The sequence below is a fragment of the Agelaius tricolor genome, unplaced genomic scaffold (assembly GCF_023055355.1).
Source record: "Agelaius tricolor isolate 1412-34295 unplaced genomic scaffold, bAgeTri1.0.p SCAF_35, whole genome shotgun sequence".
Lineage (NCBI taxonomy): Eukaryota > Metazoa > Chordata > Aves > Passeriformes > Icteridae > Agelaius > Agelaius tricolor.
In genome coordinates this window covers 5,107,456-5,129,030 of record NW_027269295.1, presented here as the reverse complement: position 1 = coordinate 5,129,030, position 21,575 = coordinate 5,107,456, and the positions used below count along the sequence as shown (strand labels likewise).

General features: G+C 48.5%; 1 protein-coding gene across 1 annotated transcript in view; it reads left to right on the top strand.

The window, feature by feature from the left end:
• Positions 1 to 21,575, top strand: part of MYO15B (myosin XVB) — a 44,782-nt gene that overhangs the window by 8,192 nt on the left and 15,015 nt on the right. The window contains exons 9-37 of the mRNA XM_071452601.1: positions 208 to 321; positions 1,836 to 1,997; positions 3,488 to 3,546; positions 3,634 to 3,757; positions 4,133 to 4,228; positions 4,805 to 4,936; positions 5,099 to 5,224; positions 5,745 to 5,822; positions 6,156 to 6,304; positions 6,395 to 6,440; positions 6,819 to 6,943; positions 7,049 to 7,166; positions 7,632 to 7,807; positions 7,970 to 8,063; positions 11,816 to 11,873; positions 13,411 to 13,541; positions 13,648 to 13,743; positions 15,326 to 15,561; positions 15,642 to 15,820; positions 16,509 to 16,581; positions 17,010 to 17,216; positions 17,308 to 17,387; positions 17,579 to 17,676; positions 17,859 to 17,946; positions 19,283 to 19,393; positions 19,539 to 19,633; positions 20,211 to 20,432; positions 20,918 to 21,014; positions 21,391 to 21,561. Coding sequence (XP_071308702.1) covers positions 208 to 321; positions 1,836 to 1,997; positions 3,488 to 3,546; positions 3,634 to 3,757; positions 4,133 to 4,228; positions 4,805 to 4,936; positions 5,099 to 5,224; positions 5,745 to 5,822; positions 6,156 to 6,304; positions 6,395 to 6,440; positions 6,819 to 6,943; positions 7,049 to 7,166; positions 7,632 to 7,807; positions 7,970 to 8,063; positions 11,816 to 11,873; positions 13,411 to 13,541; positions 13,648 to 13,743; positions 15,326 to 15,561; positions 15,642 to 15,820; positions 16,509 to 16,581; positions 17,010 to 17,216; positions 17,308 to 17,387; positions 17,579 to 17,676; positions 17,859 to 17,946; positions 19,283 to 19,393; positions 19,539 to 19,633; positions 20,211 to 20,432; positions 20,918 to 21,014; positions 21,391 to 21,561 — 3,541 coding nt within the window. The remainder of the gene's footprint in view (positions 1 to 207; positions 322 to 1,835; positions 1,998 to 3,487; positions 3,547 to 3,633; positions 3,758 to 4,132; positions 4,229 to 4,804; positions 4,937 to 5,098; positions 5,225 to 5,744; positions 5,823 to 6,155; positions 6,305 to 6,394; positions 6,441 to 6,818; positions 6,944 to 7,048; positions 7,167 to 7,631; positions 7,808 to 7,969; positions 8,064 to 11,815; positions 11,874 to 13,410; positions 13,542 to 13,647; positions 13,744 to 15,325; positions 15,562 to 15,641; positions 15,821 to 16,508; positions 16,582 to 17,009; positions 17,217 to 17,307; positions 17,388 to 17,578; positions 17,677 to 17,858; positions 17,947 to 19,282; positions 19,394 to 19,538; positions 19,634 to 20,210; positions 20,433 to 20,917; positions 21,015 to 21,390; positions 21,562 to 21,575) is intronic.

The window sequence follows — 21,575 nt, the reverse complement described above, 5'->3', positions numbered from 1 at the left end:
ATTACTGAAAGTTGAATCTTCCCTCAATTAGTTTTTCTTAATGTCTGGAGTGTGGGAATGGTCAAATATTAGAGCTGTGTGAAAAGGACTTCTCCCAGAGGGATTGTTCTTGAGGTGTCAGTGGGAACCCTGGTCCTGCTCTGTGAGTGTGTTCTGGGGGTTTCTGGAGCTGGATATGGATCAGCTCCATGGATGTGTCCCCATCAGGCCCACGGTGAGAGGAACTACCACGTGTTTTACGAGCTGCTGGCAGGGTTGCCCGTGGAGCAGAAAGAGGAGTTGTACTTGCAGGAGGCAGAGTCCTACTTCTACCTGAACCAGGTGAGTGAGCTGAGGGTGCTCTGCAGCAGCTGGCACAGAGAAATGGTCCAGGCATCCCTTCTGTTTGCTTAGAGAGGCACCAAATCACTCTGCTCCCCTGCAGAAAGTCAGCTCTGCTCCTTCTCATCCCTGATCTAAGAATCAACATCTTTGTCTCTTTCGTGATCATTTTCTCACTTCTCAGGCCCCTTCTGCTCTGAAAGGACGGGCGTTAACGAGGAGTCATTGTGTAGACTCATGGCTCCATCGTGTGGTGTAAAACCCCTTTTCTCATTGCCTCTCATTACCGTGGGACTGCCAAAAGCAGGGAGAATTTCTTTCTATCTTCTGCAAAACACTTCCTTTATTGTCAGTGAGTGCAGATTTTAAACCACTGAAATATACTGCTGATTGCAATTATTTAAATTGAATTTGTTTGTCAGACTTACATCAAGTCACAAAGTCGCAATCTTGGAACACTTTTTTTTGTTTGTTTGTTTGGTTGGTTGGTTTTTTGTTTGTTTGTTTGGTTTTGTTTGAGTTTTTAAAAGATTGTTTTCCATAATCAAGGAGGTCACAACAACAGCAAGAAATTTTTACTATCTCAGCGTGAGTCAGCTTTCCCAGGTGACAAATTCAAATTCCTCCCAGCAGCCGCGGGCAGGAGGAATCCTCGATAGCGATTGCTATCACCTCGCCTTCGGGCGAGGAATGGCTCTAGGATGGAGGGCAATGAAGGGCCCAGCCCCTAATGGGTGATTAATGGTACCTGGCTGGCAAAGCATTGTAAAGCAAAATCTTCAAGGTGAAAATTAACAGGAATATCCCAGCCTGCTGCAGAGAAGGGAAGGGAAGATCAGATTATGCACAAAAGAGTTAGCAGAGATTGAAAAAAATCTATCTTGGATCTTGGCAAGAAGGAGCCCAAGGACTGCCTGAACCTCATCCTTGTCTCACCAAAATCTGCTGAGAGCTGGGAACTGTGGTCAAAGAATGCCCTTGAGCACAAACAGGTTCTGCAGAACCCCTGACCCAGGATTTCTGTGACCTTCAGGGTCACAGGCAGCTGCTAGGAGTGTCCTCCCGTAGAGAGGAAAAGAAGGAGTGATGAACCCGTGTTGTGTTGGAGCTCCGTAGCCAAGGTGAGACAGGCTGTAACCCCGGGAGGCTCCCTGGCTTTACAGAACCCATCTGGTACCATCTGGGGAGCTGCTCTGCCATGATTTACCTGGGACTCCACTCAGGCACCACTTCTCCTCTCCTCAAATTCCACCCCGGCATCCTGGGGAGCTTGTACTGCAATTCCAGCAGAAACTTGGCAGGTGTGGGTAAGAGAGATCTTAATCTCAAAACTCCACAGGGTAAAGACACTGGCCCCTCACAAATGCTGAGTTTCCACTAGTGCTGTCTTTCATCTCTTCAGATTCCTCCAGTCTTTAGAAGATTGAACTACTTCACTGAAGATTCCTGATGGTGGATTAAGCCCTGCCTGAGGCTGAAGGGGCTGATCACGATTATCCCCCCTTTTCTCTCAGGGCAGAGCATGTGAAGTCCTGGGGAAGGAGGACAGTCAGGATTTTCTGGTCTTGGTGCAAGCTCTGGAGGGAATCGGCCTCTCAGATGATCAGCTGAGCTCCACCTGGGCTGTCCTGGCTGCCATTCTGCAGCTGGGGAACATCTGCTTTACCTCCTATGAGGTACAGTAACCCCAGCAGTTTGGGAATAGGATATTTGTGCTGGATATTGCTGTTGTGCCATGTGGTGGGACTGAGGACATGATTCCTGACTGAGGATGACATCCTTCGAAGACCTTTCTGTCCTTTCAGTGCTGGGCTCTAGACTGGTCTAGGCAGGGAGACAACCAAAGGTCACTGCAGCTTGGGTGGCTTTTTAAGGAGCCAAAATGAACCTGGTGCTCTGCCCAGGCTGTGACCAGCTCTGTGCAGCTGAGGTGCTGTTGAGAATATTAATACAAGAGGGACCTTGTATCCCATCCATTGTTCCTATCTATAATATATAGTAATATAGATAGTAATTTGTGTACAGTAATATATGTGATAAACACATTCACTCTCCTGTGAAAATTTAAAAAGTTTAATAAGTGATAATAAGAGACAAGGACCATAGAGCAAAGGTTATTAAGGCTGGGTGCATCTTGGCATTCAGCTAAGAGCACCCTGTTATCTTCAGAGATACCCCTTAAATACCTTTTCCCTTACATCAGCCTGTTGCATATTCATAGACCCTTATGCATAGTAAACTTTTTCCCAAACTAGTTGACTTATTTTTACATGGCCCCTCCTTGGGTCTGCCTTTTTAGAGCATGCAGATTCCTTGGTTGTGGTTTTAGTCCATTTTTACCATCATCTTCAGTTTTGGGACCTGGCCCACACTGCCTTCAGAGTGTGATTGCTGATAGCTGGCAGATCTGTACAGGTGTCCTCATCCTGTGTTCATTGGATGTTATCCCATCCAAGCTGGCATTTTAGCACAAGCAGCTATTTCACTAAGCTTAATTAACAACAGAACTAAAAACTGTATCTTTATAACAAAGTTACTTTAACACTACACATATAAAATCTATTTTAATATTTGTGAAAAGCCAATATTATAATATATATTTATAACATATATAATAAAGAACACTTTGTTATTTAGAAAGACTCCTTTGAACACGCAGCCATCGCCAGTGAGGCTGAAATTCAGATTGTGGCCAATCTGTTGCATGTGTCAGCAGAACTGCTGCAGAGGGCTGTCACTCACCGTGTCACTGTGAGTCCCTTCTGGTGATTTCCCGTTCCTCCTGAAGCATCCCATGTCCTGCCCCACTGTCCTAAACTTAGAAGGCTCAAAATCTGGGGGGTAACAGCAGGAATAAAATGGTTGGGGTGGGCTGAGTCCCTCAAGGCAGCTCCGTAAAGATGGCAGAGCTCACATCTAGGGGGGCTCTTTTATGACATGAGTGGCCTCAGGTTTATCACTTTGGCCAGTTGACTCTCACCTCTGGCAGCAAAATTCTGGGTTTTAAAGGTAAAAAGTTTTTCTTTTGATATCTGGGTAAATTCTCAGCCAAATAGAAAAAAAAATCCATTTATTAACTGGGCTGACTTCCTTGTGAATTTAAAAAAAATAAAAAAGGTATTTTTGTGAAATAATAAGAGTAAATTCTGTCTCTTTATGTATCCAGGTTACATCTTATGATCGGATCTTCACCCCTCTGTCTGTAGAAGGAGCCATTGATGCCAGGTGACTTCTGCTGATGTCTAGGTGGGTGAGATGCACCCAGAGGTGCTGTCTTTGCAGTAACTGGTTCTTCTCCCCCCTCCCACTCAGGGACTCCATTGCCAAGGCTCTGTACTACCTGCTCTTTGAGTGGCTGCTGCTGAGGATCAATGAGTGGTTGGCTCCCTGGGAGTCCGACTGTGCCGTGGGCATTGTGGACATCCATGGCTTTGAGGTTGTTTTCCATGTTCTTTTGCTGCAGCCTAAGCAGTGAGGGCATGTGCCCACCAAGGCCTTGCAGTGTTTAGGGCTCCTGTTAAAACCTGTGTCCCAATGAATGCTGAAAACCATGGAATACAGAGGTGGGCTGTGTATCCAAGAGTAGATCTTTCCTTCTTTGTGCTCCTTCACAGCTTGTCTCACCTCTGGCTGTTCAGCCTAGTCAGTGAGCCAGGCTGAGAGCTTGCAAACCAGACAGAAGGTGGTTTGAACTGTTGGGGTTCATTCACACTGGCCAGAACCAGCAGCTCAGCTCAGCTTGGCCTGTGCAGCATTTAGAGGGAGCCACAGCTCCCTGGGCCTGGGAAGGGATGGATTTTTGTCTTTGCAGGATCTGGGGGTGAACAGCTTAGAGCAGCTCTGCATCAACTTTGCCAATGAGCACCTCCAGTGGTTCTTCAGCCAGACCGTCATTGCCCAGGAAGAGGTGAGTGGAGCTTAGTGGAATTCACAGCACCTTGAGCCAGCACACATGGACTGAGCTGAGGCATCCTCAGAGTGTCCCTCAGCAGGGAACAGGAAACTGAATGGTCTTCTTGGGCAATATCCATGGAATCCTAGCCCAGAGAGTTGCTTATTTAATACCTTTAATTAATTCTACAGTAAATTAAGGGAAGGAGATTTTGTCAGCACCTTGCTCCCTTTTCAGATTTTTGAAGTGAGTTGGTCAGGGTCAGAGCCCAGACCTCAGTGGGTGCTTTTAAAGCTTGTTTGGCTTCTTTGTAGCATTCTGTGCCACTTATGTCCTGGGGATGAAGGTGTATTTATCAAACTTGTTGACTTCTACAGTTCACTGTATCACTCAGTTTAGCAGCTTTCTTCTCTCAAATCAGGAAAATCATTAGTGGCTTCAGAAGAAGTTTTATGAGACAAAACCAGACAATTCTAGGCAAATTCCTAACAGCAGTGAAACACTAACTTCCTGATAAACAACCCAAATCCCTCTGTTAATTCTCTTCATTTGTCCTTGTTTGTGTGTCTGGGTTTGGCCTTTAACATGCAGGAGGAATACAGCCAGGAGCAGTTAGCTTGGATTCCTATTTCCAAGATGTGCAGTGAGTCGTGCCTGGATTTCCTTACTGCAAAGCCCCACGGCCTCCTGTGCATCCTGGATGACCAGACATCCCTGACTCAGGTGAGGAGCTCCCAGCCTGTCATGGGATCCCTTTCAGAGGATGGTTAAGGTGAGGCTGTTTTCCAGAATGATTGCACAAGTGTTCAATGTTTTTACCTTCAGTTCAACAGTGAATTTTCAGCCTACTGAGAGTGTTGCAGCATCAGGAAATCTCTTTTGCAGGCCACAGACCACACTTTCCTCCAGAAGTGTCATTACCACCATGGAAACAGCCCTTGGTACAGCAAGCCCAAGCTGCCTTTGCCAGAGTTCACTGTGCAGCACTATGCTGGCCCTGTCACCTACCAGGTGAGCTGGCAGGGGCTCGGAGCAGCTGGAGAAATAACCCACCCTGGGGACAAGCTGTGGGTGTCCTGATGGAGCAGCTCTGTGACCAAAGCTCTCCCCTTGTGACTGCACTTCCCTCTAGAGCACCAGTTTATCAGAAGAGAGGAGATTGTTATTAAGAGAGCCAACTAAGCTGCCTCTGGGCAGAAGCAAAATAGGAATTGCCCTCAGTGACACAACAGCCTCAGAGCCCTGGAAATGCAGGAAAGCTCTGGCTGCTGGGGAAAAAAAAAACCCAAACAAAAAGAGAGGTGAAAGCCTGCAGGGTGATGTGAAGGAGAAATGGAGCAATCCCTTCTCAAAGCAGAAGTCATTGTCCTCTCTACCCTGGTGGCAGCAGGAAGAACCAGCCTCATTCTCCAGGGCTTTCCCCTTGTTCCAGCTCTCCAGCTGCCTGTCCCCAGTCCCAGTGTGTGTAACAGGGGTGTTTGCCTGTCTGAGTGGTCTGAATGGTGCTTTAAATCAGATTTTGCCTCTGCAGGTCCACAAATTTCTCCATAAAAACCGTGACCAGCTGCGGCCAGAGGTGCTGGATATCTTTTCCCAGAGCCGCCTCAAGGTACAGAAGTGGTCAGGAGGAAGATCTCTACTGCAGGTGCCCAATGATCCATTCATTGTCTTAATGTGAGAAGCAGAAAGGTGCTAAACAGCTGTCAGGAGAACCTAGAGAAGCCACAAGTTTTATTTTACTGAATTTACTTGGGAATTGGGCAAATTGTCTTTGCCCACAATTGATGCACTTTATATATAAAACACAGAGACTGCCTGAGGATGCAGCTGCATTCCTGCCACTGCCAGGGGCAAGGGAAAATGGTCCCCTTAAGTTTCAGGTAGAAGAGATTCTTCTCTCCACATAGTTCAGCGGGTTTTGGTAATTTCTTTGTTTTTGCAGGTGGTGTCTGAGATTTTCCAGAGGGCTAAAGCTGCCTATGGTCAGCGAAGGGAGCTGGGGGGCAGGGGCAGAGGGCTCAGGCCTCAGGCCTCCACACTGGTGTCCAAATTCCAGCAGTCTTTGCAGGACCTCACAGCCAAGCTGAGAGGGTGAGAGATGCTGCTGGCACACAGAATGTGAAGTGTTCCAGGGTCAGCACAGAGAGGAGGGTGGCCCAAGGTTCTTCCTTTGTTTTGCAGGAGCCATGCCTTCTTCATCCGCTGCATCACCCCTAACCCCAGGAAGGTAGGGCAGCACCCTGAGCTCCTTATGGAGTCCCTCAGTTCCTTCATTCTCCTCCAACAGCTCTCCTTTCACAGCTGGGATTTAAACTTCTTTGTTTCATTTGATAGCCTGAGACTTTTCTTCCCCATTGTTCTGTGTCCCACCCTTCCCTGTGGCCATGTGAGTTAATCCTGTGCTGCAGGAGCAGAACCGGGGTCAGCTGGACACCAAAGTATTCCTTGGGCTTTGTGTTCCATGGCCCACAGCCCGCAGCAAGATCCAATCCAAGGACAGGACAAGAGAAGGAGACCCTTTCTAAACTCCCTGCCTTCAGTCTCCTTTCTTTAATTTGTCTTTATTTCATGTTTTTAATTTTTTTTGTCTGCTTTATCTTCTCAGCTCTCAAATGTCTTTGATGTGGAATATGTCAACTGTCAGCTGCGACATTCAGGGATACTGGAGGCCATCCACATCCTAAAGGAGGGGTTCCCAGTCCATCTGCCATTCCAGAGCTTCCTGGCCAGGTGCGGGGCTGTCCTGGCTTGGGATCCCCCAGCCCTGGAGGATTTGTTCTCTGAGGGCTCCACATACAGCCCTGGTTTTTGTCACACCCACTCCTCCTGTGCCAGGTACGGGCTCCTGGCAGGGAGCAGGCCCAGCAGCTTGGAGCAGAGAGAAGGCTGTGCAGCAGTGCTGGCCCACGTGGTGGGGAGCCCCTCGGATCTCTACCAGATTGGGGTGACAAAGGTGATGCCTACTGAGAATCCCAGCCGGATTGCACAGCCCCACCCACCATTCCCAGGCTGGCCAAGCAGGAGAGGAGCTCGGCCTCTGCCCACAGAGGGAGGGCCTTGCACACCTTCCCCTCTCACCTTTGCCTCTTGTCCCAAGTACTAAGGAGGTATTTTTAGCACTTCAGATTAACAGGAGACTCCAGCTCCAGGCTATTGTAGCATGGCCAAGCCCTTCGTATACCCAGCATTCCTGGGCTTCTACTTTTGCTGCCTGCTAACCTTCATCACTCCCTGACTCCCTGTCCACCCCAAATGCATCCATCTCTGCCACTTGCACCTGTGCCTCCTGCCCTCCCCAGTCTTCTTAGCAAGAACGCTTAAAGGCTACGAAGGGATAAACCAGCAGTTTTTATTATTGATCAGCTCTGGGAGAAGCTGCTGCTTGCCTCGTGGGTCAGCAGCTGCTGCCTTTGCCCAGGTGTTTCTGAAGGAGAAGGGCAGGCAGCTGCTGGAGAGGCGATGGCAGCAGAGGCAGAGCTGGGCCGTTGTCACCCTGCAGAGGAAATTCCGCCGCCTCCTCCAGCGCCGGCGCCTCCGCGTCCTGCAGGAGAAAGTCACACTGATCCAGGCTCACTTCCGAGGCTACCAGGCCAGGTCAGGAGCCAGGGGACAGCCCAGGGACAGCCCTTTGGCCTTGCCAAGGGACAGCCAGGTGGAGATGTCCAGGCCCCTCCTCATGTTGGCTCCTGGCCTGCTCCGTGTGTGTCTGTGTGGCTGATGTGTCCCCCATCAGACAATTCTTTCCTCATCCTCTAGGAAGCGTTACAGGAGGCTGAAGAAGACTTTGGTGCAATTTAAAACCATGATTGTGATCTCCAGACCTTTGATTCAGAGGAGGAAGCGCTGCCAGGTAACAGCAGAGCAAGGTGTACAGGAGGGGCTGTTCCTGCCCTAAGCAGAGTGAGACTGGGTGAGGCCAGGGCAGGGATGGCTTTGGAAGGTTTGCTGGGAGTGAGGTGAGGTGTCCTCACCCAGGGAGGTGTCCTTCACCCTCTGTCTGACATAAATGTAGCCAAATGAAGGAAGCAGAGAGGCTGGAGCCTTCTCTCTCTAAATGACATGCAGAATTGGCACAGGTATTGCAAACACAGCTGATTCATGGGTCTGGCTGTGTGAGCCAGGGTGGGAATGATGCCTTCAGTTTTAGCTTTTATATTTTTCAGATCCTGCACTGCATTAGTGTGTAACTCTGAACTCCATATGGAATGTTAGTAAGCTCTCTTCACAGTTTGGTCAGACAAAACAATCCTTCCAGGCCTGAGAACCAGGGTCACCATCACAGCCTCAGGTCTGAAAAGAATAAACAAAAGTGAATCGGGGGAAGCAAACTGGGAGAATGTTACTTCATTACCTGAAGCTGTAATTGAACAATTAACCCGTGATATGCAGATAGACCAAACTTGTATCTGTCTGAAAAATTCATGACCATTGTCCATCTTGGGTGTAGCCTCTGCCAGGCTCCTGCACTGCCCAAGGTGTATCTGTTGAAGGCCTTTAATGAATACCCACTTTATTCTCTAACTCAGTCTAGCCTCTGTTCTAGGCAGCCTCTCCAGGCATCACTCCGGGCTGCCCTACATGAGACAAGAGCCAGTTCCATCTGTGCTCTTCAGAGCTGCTGTTCTGCTCAAACTCTAAGGAGTCATTCACCTTGCTTTTTTTGTTGCCCAGGTCAATTACTGATGGTGACTGAATTGCAAGATTCTTTCAGTCCATGATGAACCTCCCCTGATCCCTTACAGCTGCCTCAGGCTGCTCAAGCCCTTGGCCTCTTGGAGATCAGCTGGGGTGAGAACAGGATGGCAAGTTTTTGAGAAGATGGAAAGTAGTGTACAGGAGAGAGCCATGGTTCTGTCCAGTGGGTATAATGTATTGTGCACAAACTATTACAATAAAATTGGGAAATTAAAATATTGCACCTGAAGGGTAAGGGCCATTTCCTTATCCATTTCCTTACTATTAAAATAAATCTGGAAAGAGGAAATCAGACCACTCCTCCTTAGAGTAGCAGTAACATCTCATAGCTGTCAGCTTTACAAGGGAAGGACCCAGCACAGCTCTTGGCATGGCTGAGGGCATGGTGGGGCAGAGGGTTAAGGACAATGGTGTTGATACAAACCTGCAGAGGTGCCTCCTCTCCTGCCATGTCCAGCACAGCATGAGTTTCTATTCTGTTTCTTGCCCTTCCCACTTGGACAAGATCCAGATTTTCTTTCTCCCAGGTAACCACAACAGTGCAACTCTATTGAATCTGTTTCTGTTCCTTCAGTGTTTGTTTGCTGAGGTCTCTGTACATGCAGTAGCAGCAGCAAAGGTCTCAAAGTTCAGCTGCTGCAAAGTTCCTCCTTTCCTCCACCCCACAGCCCTGCCCTTTGGACTTTAGCTTGCACTGTCTTTCTCAGCCCAGCCCTCATAACCTCCCATGTAGTCTCAGTGCTCTGCACCACTGACAGGCAGGAGAGAGGCAGAGAAGGAGCCAGAGACCCTTCTTCCCCATCTCAGGTGAGTGATGAGGCTGGGGAGCAATAGAATGGAAGGGAAAGGGCAGAGCTGTGAGGGAGTTTAGTTTTTGGTATCCCTCCCACCTTTCTAAAGGATTTCCTCTCCATGGACAAGTTCAACTGTCCTGTTCAGGCTGTTATCAGGTGCTTTGATGCTGAAGGAGGTGGGTGAATATTTCTGAAGGAGGTGGCAGCTGCTGGGAGCTTTTGTCCTGAGCCACATCAGATGCCCAGCAAGGGAAGGTGTGGCAGGATGGTGGGCAGGTGCTGCAAGCTCTTGCTGTTGGATTGTGTCAGGAAGGGCAGGAGGTGTTCCAGCAAAGCTCAGGTCTCTGCCTGGGCAGCCCCTTCTCAATACACTGAGTTGGGGTCCCAGGAAGGCTCCTTAGCTGTTCTGTCATTTCATCTGCTGGAGCAGGACACCATCTCCTGGCCACCCTCAGCATCTGCCCCCAGAATAGCTGGAATTTAATTCACCCACATATCTTCCCACCCTCTATCCCCTTTCATCTCCTAATAGCAGGATTAAGAGGAAAGGAAACAAAGAAGGAGCTCCCTGGCCTGTGCTGACACAGAGAATAGTCCCAGCCAAGGAATGGTGAGTTGTCAAAGGGTCTGGGATGGTCTGAGATAAAAAACTCAGGTTCTCCAGGTGTTCTCCCTCCCTTGTGCCTCCTCAGGCCAGGTTTGCTGGGGAACAGCAGAACATCTAGAGAGGGCACACGTGTCTGGAACCTGGTACAGAATGCAGGTTAGATGGTGTCAAGGGCCTTCTAATAGAGAAATATCTCAGCAGTTCAGTGTTTCCCGTGCTCTGGGCACAGCCAGGCACTGTCAGCCAGTCCTGAACCAGAGCACTGTGTTTGCTCACAGCACTGACCTGGTCTGCAGAGGTGGAGGGAAGATTATTTTTGGCAATTATCTTCTATTGTGAGGAATGGGAATGAGACACTTCTGCATAAATGTATTAACAGAAGCTGATGTAGACAAATGGATGTATTAAAGGTTTCACAACACTTTTAGTCTGTATCAACACTTCTAACTAATGCCATTATTGATGTGTCTTGACTGGACACACATTTGCTGCAGTGTCTGTATCAAGGGAATCTGAATTGATATTATCCACAATTCTGTATAGATCTGTCAGTAACAACAAGAAAAAAAATGGATGCTCTTGTATCACCTCCTTCCCCAGGTGTGGATCCAGAACTGTGGAATTTCACAGTCCACTTCCTGGATACACCATTGAAAAGCCAGACTTGAAGTCAAGTATCTTATGAGCAAAATCAAACTGATCAAAAATGCTGTGAATGTGTCTTCAAGTGGAGAGAGATGTCAGAATAATGTGCTGGTGACACACTTTACTATGCAGATCTTAAAAAAAACCCCAAAAACAGGAAACCAAAAAGTCCCACAAACTCAGGTTTTGTGACCTTGGCTTGGTTATATAGTGCCTTAATCTGAGTAGTTCTGTCTGAAATGCCCTGAGCTGACTCTACATGCAGTGAGGCTGACACTGTGTTGTATTGGCCCACCTGCTTCCTACCCTGCAGCAGTGCAAGGTGCAAACCAGTGAAAAATCGAAACTCATTGGCCAGATTCTCCTCTGGATTACCCAGATAGAGATCTGAGCTTTTTTAGGAACCTCCAATATGTATCAAAGATCAGAATCAGGTCTCATTTTATGCTGTAGCACTTTTTGATACAGAAAAATCAAAAGAAAACTGTCAGGAAAGGGCAGGAGGAAATGGCCCTTACCCTTCAGGTGCAATCTCTACAGTGCAATATGCCACACTTGATAGGAATGAGGGATGAGTCAAAGAAAGCCAACTTTCCTGTCCTTCCCCTTGTGGCAGTTGATACTTTATTCAGGAATTGCTCCCTTTCCCTCCTGTGCTGACCCATGTCACAAGCTGTGTTCAGGCAATACCTCCCTGTCTGCAATGGCTCTGAATGTGGAGGCAGAATTCACTGCTTTGGCTCAGATGCTCCATCCCTGTCCTGGCAGCTTTTCCAAGGCAGTTTCACCCAGTCTCAGCTCAGGGTTTCTATGTGTTTTTTTTCTCTGATTTGTTTTTGACTGATTTGTTTCTGTGTCCAGGACGTGGGGCTGCTGGAGATCCCTGCAGAGCTCGCAGCCCTCCTGCACTTTGTTGAAGGTGAGAAATCCTCCTCCTTCCCTCCCTTTCCTGCACTGTTTCACTGAGTATTTCCTTGTTTATATCAAAGTGTGTCTTTGTTCTCCCTGCTGCCTGTCACTGGGCTGGTTTTGATTCATTATCATTGCAGTGTAAATATGATAAAGGCAAATGGTACCATGGATGTTGTTTCCTGACATGGTAGGGAGGAAAAGCAACTTGGGCCAGGGGGCAGAACACCAGCTTGAAAATCAGTATCTTTGTTAATTTTTCAGCTCTTCTTTTGAACTGGGCAGGTAGAACTGATGACAGGGATGGTCCAAAACTCTTTGGTCAAAGTTACGTGACAGCAAATTGCTTAATGAACCCAGGTCTCTGGCAGAGATGAGTATTTGGGGTGGAAAAACTTAAACCCATCTTTTACCTAGTCTAAAATCTTTAAGGAAATTGAAGGGGAAGAAAACAACAGTTTGGACAATTTCAAAGAAATATTTTTAGGTTTCATTAAAAATTATTTCCTCAAAATGAAGTTTAAAATAGAAGGAAGGAGAAACAGGGTAACAGCTTGATTGTGGAACAATGTCATAACTTGAGATATAACGATTTATCAGTCCAAGGACATAACAATATAATAACTTAAGGATGTAACAATGTAACAAATTGAGTATGTGTTAATTTATCAATTTTGGAATGCACCAATTGGTTTTCAAATCACCAAAATACCACTAACTGCAATAATTTCACAAGCTGTTGATCTGACCCTGAGCATTAAGTTTTGGGCAGTTGTGTTTCCTCTGTAGCTCTCTGTACAATGTGAATATTTAAGCTGCAAATAGGTTGAGGCAGGATTTGCCTTTCTGTGTCTGTGTGGTGTCAAAGCCAAAGCCAGCTGTGCCTGTGGCCTTCTGTGGGGAACAGTAAGGGAGACAATCAGGCAGAAGAGTCTGGTGAATTGGAGCAGACTGTGCTGGATTCCCAAATAGCTCACATTTCATGGCAGAGCCCTGCAGGGACTATCAGCTGGTCTAGTGAGCAATGTAAGCCAGAGGGGCTCAGGGAACAGTGAAACTGCTGGAAATGAAAGCTGATGGGATGTAAATGGGGAGGATTGGAGAGCATCAGGGACACAGCTGGAGAGAGAGGAATGCACAGGAGCTGTGCTGCACTGAGAAATGCCTTCATTTAGTGATGTTTGCTCTTCTCTTACCCATGAGAAATCCTTCATTACAAAGACATCTCATTTCCTTGTGGACTGGGGATTGTTGTCAGCAGTATCTCTGTATGGGCTCAGCATTTCCTGCCTGTAAATGCTGCAGAGCAGCCTTGAATCTCCAGGTGTTCCCTGGGGAGAATGGTCTGAAAGATCAAAGCTGTAAAATCTCCCTCCTGAAGGGAGTCCTTGAGCTCTCAGGGAGGTGAGGCTGTGCCTGCTGGGGGCTGGGCTGGGTGTCCCTGCAGCCAGGGCTGGGTCAGGGGCTCAGCAGGGTGAGGTGCAGGTCAGCAGGAGCTGCCCTGTGAATTGTGTCCTGCCAGCACAGCAGACCTCCTTCCCTTGCAGGTCGACACCAAGCACAGGCCAACCAGATAACTGAGACACAGCCCCCAGAAGTCAAGGTCAAGGATGACCTTTCCCTCCCACCCACCATCAACAGCCATCCCTTCTCCTCCTTCATCAAATCACACTTCCAGGTGGGAACTCTTTATCTCTCTTCACTGCCTCCCCTGTGGGCAGACACACTGGTTTTAGCAACACCAGGAGCAAATATTTGTCTTTTTTTTTTTTGTTTCATTGTAGAAGCCAGATTTCCCTGCCCCTGGTCAGCCTCTGCAGCACCCCTTAACCCACCTGGATGCTGAACACCAGGAGAGTGCACTTGAGATAAACAAACTGGTAAGAGACATTGTTCTTGACCTTGCTGGGAACAGGTGGGCACAGACAATGTTTTGATGCCTTTATACAACAAGTTGCTGGTGGTGGATACTGTTCTTACAATACATGGAGGGCTGGAAAAGCAGAATAAATTGCTCCTTCTAGGCCCTGGAGCAGCCTGACAGAGATCACACACAGCCCCTTAAGGTTGCTCTCTTTTTGGGGAGGCACAGACCAGCCACAGACTACTGGGATCAAAGTGAATTGCCTGATGATGGAGCCTCAGAATTTGGCAGGACATATAGGAATAGGACTGCTAAACTTTAATATCCCAATATTCCAGACTCAGTAGCAATGATAAGGGAAGTCTGTCTTCTCAACCACTTACTTGTCTATCAATCATAAAAAAGTTTCATTTAACCCAGATCTTTTCCATGTGGTTTAAACCATGATGTGGTTTATAGCGAACATCTCAATTGCACCTCGGGCTCACAGATGTGTCAGTACCCACAGAGGACAGTGAACTGTTGTTTAAAGGCTGGAAAAGGGCAGGGACTTTGTCATCAGGAAAAGTACACCTGGAACCACACCCTTACTCTGTAGTGTTTGTGTGAAGGGGATGGTGCTATTTCATCTCTGTGGATGTGAAACAGGTATTTCTTTATATTTCTTCTTTAAAATGGTTGAAAATAAAATGAAACTCCGGATACTTTCTAAGTAAATCTGGTCATCTTTTTGGGAATTACATGGAATTAAAATAAGCCCATTAAGAAATGGGCTTAATACCTAAAAACAGTCTCTTGTTTTGTCCTTGTGATCCCAATTATAGAAGAGCATAATCTTCAATAAAATCTTGTGAATAGGATTGTGTTTAAGCAGAACACTATTATTTTTCTAAAGATCAAAGGCAGTTTTTCTCCCTTGCTAATGAAGTAGGGATTTGCTACAAAGAATTCCATGAGAACTAAACAATCACCATCCCCTGTTTTTCTCAGTGAATCTCTGACACACTTGGTACCATTAGGTGTTTTTAGAAGTGTTGTTATGCTTAAATGTTCTTTCCAAAGCTGTCCATTTTAGAAAAAAACTTAATTTGTGACATATTGAAGTGTAGAGGATGAAAGAAATCATTCTGTACCTAAGGGTGAGAAATACAAACTAGAAAAGCATTGAAGAAGTTGATATGCATAGCCAAGAAGCTGAATCACTTCAGTGACTGTGTTGAGACACCACATCCCATAGTACTTGGTATAATATTAACTGTTCCAAAGGCTTTGAACACTCAGTGGGCTCAGTAGCAAGTATCCTATGGTAATTTACTTTGTGCCTGAGCCCTGCCCAAGGGGAAATATTTTGCCCTAGACCAAATTCTGAGTCATACCTCAGAAGAGACTGAAGTCACCCTGACTTTTAGTCAGGATCCAATCTCTATAAACGTTGCCTCCCAAATTGCCCAGCACTTTGGTGGTGCTCAAAAACCTGAGGACAGGCCCCAATGTGATTGTTGGCCACAGAGGCTCCTGGTGTCTCCAGCTCTTACCCCAGAGTTTGGGACAGGGGGTTACAGCTCCAGTTCTCTCTCTCTTGCCCTGGATCCTTCCAGATTTTGCGCTTCATCGCTGACCAGAGTCTCCATGGCTGGCAGGAGGTCCTGCTGGGCAACTTCATTGCTGCCAGAGGCTTGAGGGACGCTGCTCTGCGCGATGAAATCTTCAGCCAGGTGGTTGCCCAGAGCTGGAGGAACCCGGACACGGAGCGCAGCCGGCGGGGCTGGCTCCTGATGGCCACTCTGCTCAGCTGCTTTGGCCCCTCACCAGCACTGCAGAAGCCACTGCTGAAGTAAGAGGAGAAAAGGCCAAGGCAGGCTTACAGAGGGGTTTGGAGGGATGAGCAGTGCTTCATGCAGTTCCTTCTCCCAGGTTTGTGTCAGACTATGGCATGGAGGGCTACAGCGCTGTGTGCCAGCGCAAGATGCTGAGGGCAGCTCAGTGCACAGGGACAGAGGCTGTGCCTGCTCGGGCTTACCCTCCCACCCAGCTGGAGTGGACAGCAAACCAGAGGAGAGGGAAGATGGTGCTGGATGTTCATACCTTTAATGGTAACTCACTCTTCTGCCCTCCTGCTGTCTTTCAGTCTCTAAGGTCTTTTCCAGTGTAGAAATCAGCATTTGGGAAATAATTCCCTCAACTAAGTAAAGTGGGTCAGAACACTGCTAGTACAGCCATAGGGGAAACAAGCATCTGAATTTAGATCAAAAACTTGCAAAGTCTGGGCCTGGTGGGACCTGCTTCTCAGGCTGAGGGGTGAGATTGTCCTGGGTTTGGGCCCTGCTCAACAGAGGGTTATTTATCTCTCCTGGGCTGCCATCTATTACAGCCCATGCAGCAGGATTTTGTTACAGGGACTTTCTGCCCTTCTCAAATATTACCTGAAGTTGCCTCTTGAGCAACCAGCAGCTCTATGAATTGAACACAGAACATCCCTACTCTGGCTCCTTGTGAGTGGAGTGATCCCCAAGCAAACCAGGACACTGCAACAGGTGAAAACCCTTGCAGTGTCCTGGTTTGCTTGGGGATGCCAATCTGTGCCATCAAACAGATATTTTGGATATTATTTTGTCCATGGGGAGTTTTTATGAGCTTCCATGAGCTTTTAGTCTTCCTGTGGCCCCACCCAGGAGTGTTTGAGACTTTCCAGCTGGGCTCTGCCTGTGTCCCATGGAATGTGGGTGTTGCTTTGGGTCCTGCCAGGGAGGCTGTGGGTACTGACTTTGCTCTCTGTGCCAGAGGAGAAGTTCTCAGCTGAGGTGGAGTCCTGGATGACTGGGGAGCAGTATGCAGCCTGCATCCTGAGTGCCAGGTACTGCAGAGGATGGGAGCAGGTCTGGGAGTGTGAGAGAGGCTGTCACCAGCTCTAGGTTCAGCCTGGCTTGGTCTGCAGGCTGGGATTTATATGGTCACATGTAGAATACTCACTTCTTGCCCATGCCAGCCTGTGCTCCCCTCTTCACCCTTAACATAACCCTCAACCATAAACAATGGGCTTCTTTAGGAACAGAGGAACCACTGGTGGGATCTCTGAGAGCAGCTTCAGAGGAAAAAAGAATTGATAAAAAGGACAAATCTTGAATTATTCTAGATTTTTTCTAACCCTGGGCATTTAATAGTTGATTCACACCCTAAATCTAAAGGATTTAAGCCAGGATAAACAAGGCAAGAAGAAATTGAATGTAATGTTTTCCTTCCTCTCCCTTTCCCCTGCCTGCCTGGACACCTTTCCTCTCCCAGGGGCTGTGACAAGAACACTCGAGGGTGGTCTGTCTCCATGTTCACTGGCAACATATGGCAGGACCTGCTGGGCTGTGACTTTGTGCTGGACCTCATTGGAGAGATGGAGGACACCAGCAACTTCATCAGCTCCTCCCGGGCCCCCACTGAGTACCCCATCACCCCAGAAAGGGACAGGAGCATCCTGCAGTCCTCTGACCTGGACATGTGAGCCACCTATTCCTCCTGCCCCACCACTTGTGGCCCTGTCGCCCATCTTCCAGCACTCTGGTCCTCATCTCATTTTCCTCTTCAACAGGATCCCTCCTGCTCCAGGTATCCAGGCCCCTGCCTTCCCCCCACCCAGCCTGCCTCCAGAGCTTATTGGTCTCCATCCAGGTGAGCTTTAGCCCAGCACTGTGGCTGACACTGGGAAGGGCCAGATGGGCCCCAGCCAGGGCATCAGGGCAGAGGGGGAGTCAGATGATTCTTCTTGTTGTAGACTCCACTCTGAACCATGACTAATAGGGACTGGAGGCAGGGGAAGGTTTCTTACCTGCCTTGTCACCAGATTTCTCTCTGCTCCCAAGATCCAAGGTTTAGAGATGACCTGAGGGTCCCTGTGGGCTTGGATCACTATGTGGATGATCTCTTCAGTCCTGTGCTGCATCAGAGCTCCAGAGCATCTGTAAGTGCCCTGCTGTTCCCTCCTGCCTTCTCTCTGAAGCTCTCCTGTCCCTGTGAGTCCTTCAAGGTTTTCTTGCCTATTCACTGCCCCTGCTCAGCTCAGACACACCTTTGAATGTCTTTCCCTCCGGGAAGTCTGTCCCTCTGGGCTCAGATAACTGTTTTGGGTTTATTTTGATGCAGGAGATGGAGAGCAGGGAGAATCTCACCAGACGCATGAAAGGAGGTGGGAAGATTGGCCCCACACAGAGAGGAATCTTTCCTTCTACAGGTCTGTAAGGCCATGGGGACACCTGGGACTACATCACCTTCAGTGAGCACTAGTCAGGGAGCCCCTTAAATGCTAATTATTGCATGTTCAGCTGGTTCATGCAGAGCACTGGGCTTTAGCACAGGCTGCACTCCTTCTCCCAAGTGAGACAGATGCCTTGCAGAGGTATCAGATAAGGGAGCTGCTTTGTTGTGCTTGTAATTTCTCTTCTGAGCTGGCCTTGGGGTCAAGGCAGCTGGTAGCTTGTTTCTGACCCAGGCCACCTCTTCCCCTGACAAATATTTGTAAGTCATGTATTCACCTTCTATTCACCCCATGCTTGCAGAGAGCAGTTGGTGCCTTTATCAGGGCTGGTTTTAATCTTTTTTATTACTTCCTTACAGAACTTCCCGTCATCTGTAGCTATTCCTTGGGTTAGTAAGTCTGAACCCTCAAGAGGTTTTGGTTTATGTATTTGGTTTCTTTGCTTTTCCTCATTTCTGTGGAGCTGAGACTCTGGCATTTGCAGCAGGGTGGAGTCAAACACCAATATATTAATGGCACTGACAAATCTGAATCTGCATGGGTAGGAACACACCCAGCAGTCTCAGAAAGGTGAGGAATGTCCAGTTCAGTCATTCCTGAGACAGCAACTGCTCCTGGCTATTGGAGAGGCTCTGGGGCATGACAAGGCCTATTACAGATCACTGGCCTGAGGCCAGTTTGTCACTTATGTGGCTTCTTAGATGAGGGAGGTATTTGATGATCATCCCAGGGCCATTCTCACTGGTGAGGACATAATGATTCAGTAGGTTTGTGCTGGGTGCTGACTCCTCTCAGCTGAGTCTGACCCCCACACCCTTTGCTCTGCTGGCTTCACACTCAGAGGGGTTTGTTTGTGACCCCATATGGGACTTGACTGCTGGGAGCAGAGGAATCCCTTTCTCCCCACAGCTCCTCCCCATGACACACAATGGCATCCAGGCCAGGGCTCCTTGTTCATCCAGCCCGGCCACCCACTGCAAAGATACCAATGTGACAGTCCCAGCCCCAGAGATCTTTGCTCAGTCCTCAAGAGAAAACCTCTGTAATCATACACAGGCAGGAATTATTTACAAGCTTAATCATGAAGAATGGTGGTGTCCAAAGCTAGGCTGCAGAAACAGAGTCTGGATACTGCTGTTTAAAATCTGGCAGACCACCCATTTTTCTTAGGTTTCCTTTTTCCACCTGAGTTTTGCTGTGTCCTGCTGTGGTTGGTGCATGTGGAGAGCACCAGAAGTGCTCTCTGGGGTTGCTCAGTATATTCTCATTTGGGATTCTCCAAAGCACTGTTCACTTGGTCTTTTCCCTCTAGGCTTGTCTGGAATGACTCAAACACCAGTTTACCAGCCCATGCCCTCCATGATGGGGATGCCAGCAGCCATGCCTATGATGCCAGGGGTTGGTGGGGTGGCACCTATGCCAGGTAATAGCAGTGTTTCTGGAACTGCACAGGGGAGGGGGTGGAAGGGGGCTGTCAGTGACACTTGTGCATTTCAGTGTCAGGTGAGGGGCTCAGTGGGGAATGTTCACCTGTAGGATTTTGAAGATGTCTGTGTTGTCTTCCACAGCCATGGTGATGCCCCAGCCCGTGGTCCCAGCTGTGGATCCCAGCCAGCTGGCAGCACAGCAGCAAGCCTTTATCAACCAGCAGGCCATGCTCATGGTGAGCGGAAGGGCCCCAGGAACTGGGGAAGAGCCACATTGGTGTTTGTGCCTGAGGGGGAGCCCAGCTCTCCTCCTCTTTGGGCCTGCTCTGTGTCACTCTGGGCTCACGTGCTGGGGTGAACTCTATTTTAATCCCCACTATAAAGTGGGCATTATTTAAGGCTGCAAAACTGGGAACCCTCTTTTTGCCCCTTTGTGTCCATGGGGACACCGAGGCACCATCAGTGAGTGAGGTGCAGAGACAGGAGCAGGCCTGAGGAGATTCAGCTGTAATTCCCATGGGGTTTTAAGCTGGGATTTGCTACAGATGCAGGTCTGCAGCTTTCTGTGCAAAGCCCTGTGAGTGCAGGGCAGTCTCAGCTGACAGCTGAGCCTTTGGGGGGTGTTAGGAGCTCTGCATCCTTGGCCAGGTGAGAGAAGACTCCCTGGGCATGCCTTGTTCACACACTGGGAAAGTTGCCATGCCCTATGTGGATGTTTTGGGATTGATTAACAGTGAAAAAACAGGACAGGCTGTGACTGATGGCTGGGTTTGTGCAGCCTAGAGCTCATGGACATTGCAATTCCTTCCCCAGGCCCAGCAGATGACTCTTCAAGCCATGAGCATTTCCCAGCAGCAGCAGCAGCAGGAGCTGCAGAAGCAGCAAAAGTCTCTTGAGAACTCCAGGCCAAGAGTCTCCAGCCCAGCACAAGCCTCAGCCCCAGCCACTCTCCCAAAACCCAAGAAGCCTCCCAGCAGCCAGGCTGCTGCAGAGCCATCAAGGTCTCCAGAGCCACCAGCTAAGGCAAAAGAGCTGGTATGAGAAACAAGCAGTGGTGGATTTGGTTTGAACTTGTGTTTGGTGTTTGCTCTGTGTCCGTGCATGTGTGGCCATGGTTTGGCAGAGAGGAGAGCAGAGATTTGTGGTTCCTGATGATACTGAGACCTTTCAAACTCTGCTTGCTGAGTCTCTAAGGATCAAACCTCAGTGTCTTTTGCTCTGTGGAGGTTTGGCTGCAGGGTTGGCCAATTCATTTCCAGCTAAGCTGAATTTTTCCACAGGAGAATTAATTACTCTGAGATCTTTATCATCCAGCAAGGTGTTTTGGGCCTCTAACATAATCCCCCTTCTCTGTGCTTGGCTGAGGGTTCCTTGTGTTAGGAACTGACTTATTGGGACACTCCTGGATGTGGAGAGGTTCTAGATCAGAACAGTTTGAGACAAAATCACTCCTGAGCTGAAGGGCACTGCAGAGGTACTGCTGGCTGGTGCTAACTAAACAAGCTGTGCACTGTCTGCAGGATTATGACTATGTGGAAGAGGAGTTCTCCAGCAGTGAGGATGATGATTGTCCTCGGGAAACCTTCCAGCAGAAGAGAGAGTACTTCCAGAAGATGGGTGAGTGTCTGCTACTCTGGGATTTCACTCATCAAAACACCTTCCTGGCATGTCTAGGTGTTCTTGTCTCCCTGTCTGGAATCCAGCTAATCCCTGCAGGAGCTGCTGGTGATGTGTGTGCAGGAGTTTGGGGTTCCTGTTCAGGAGCTGCTGGCGATGTGTGTGCAGGAGTTTGGGGTTCGTGTTCAGCTAGCTCCAATTCAGATTGTGAGCTGTAGTGGGGGCAGTTTTCTATAAATCTCTGGGCATGGGACTGGAACACTCTCCCTCACTCTAGGAAAGAGGTTTTTGCTGACTGAGGCAAGAGTGAGAACTGTGCCATCAGTGCCAGGTTTTGGTGTGGGTTAGATTAGCTCAAGTCCCCCTTTCTATGCAGGAGAGCAGCACATCCGAGTGAAGAAAGTCAGACCTAGCAAAACCTGGACTCCTCCAGCAAAACCCCAGCCAACAGAGGAGGAGGAGGAAAAAAAAGAGGAGCTGGAGAAGAGGAAAAAAGAGGAGCTGGAGAAGGGGAAAGAAGAGAAGCCTGTCCCTGAACCAGAGCCAGGTAAGATGTTGTGC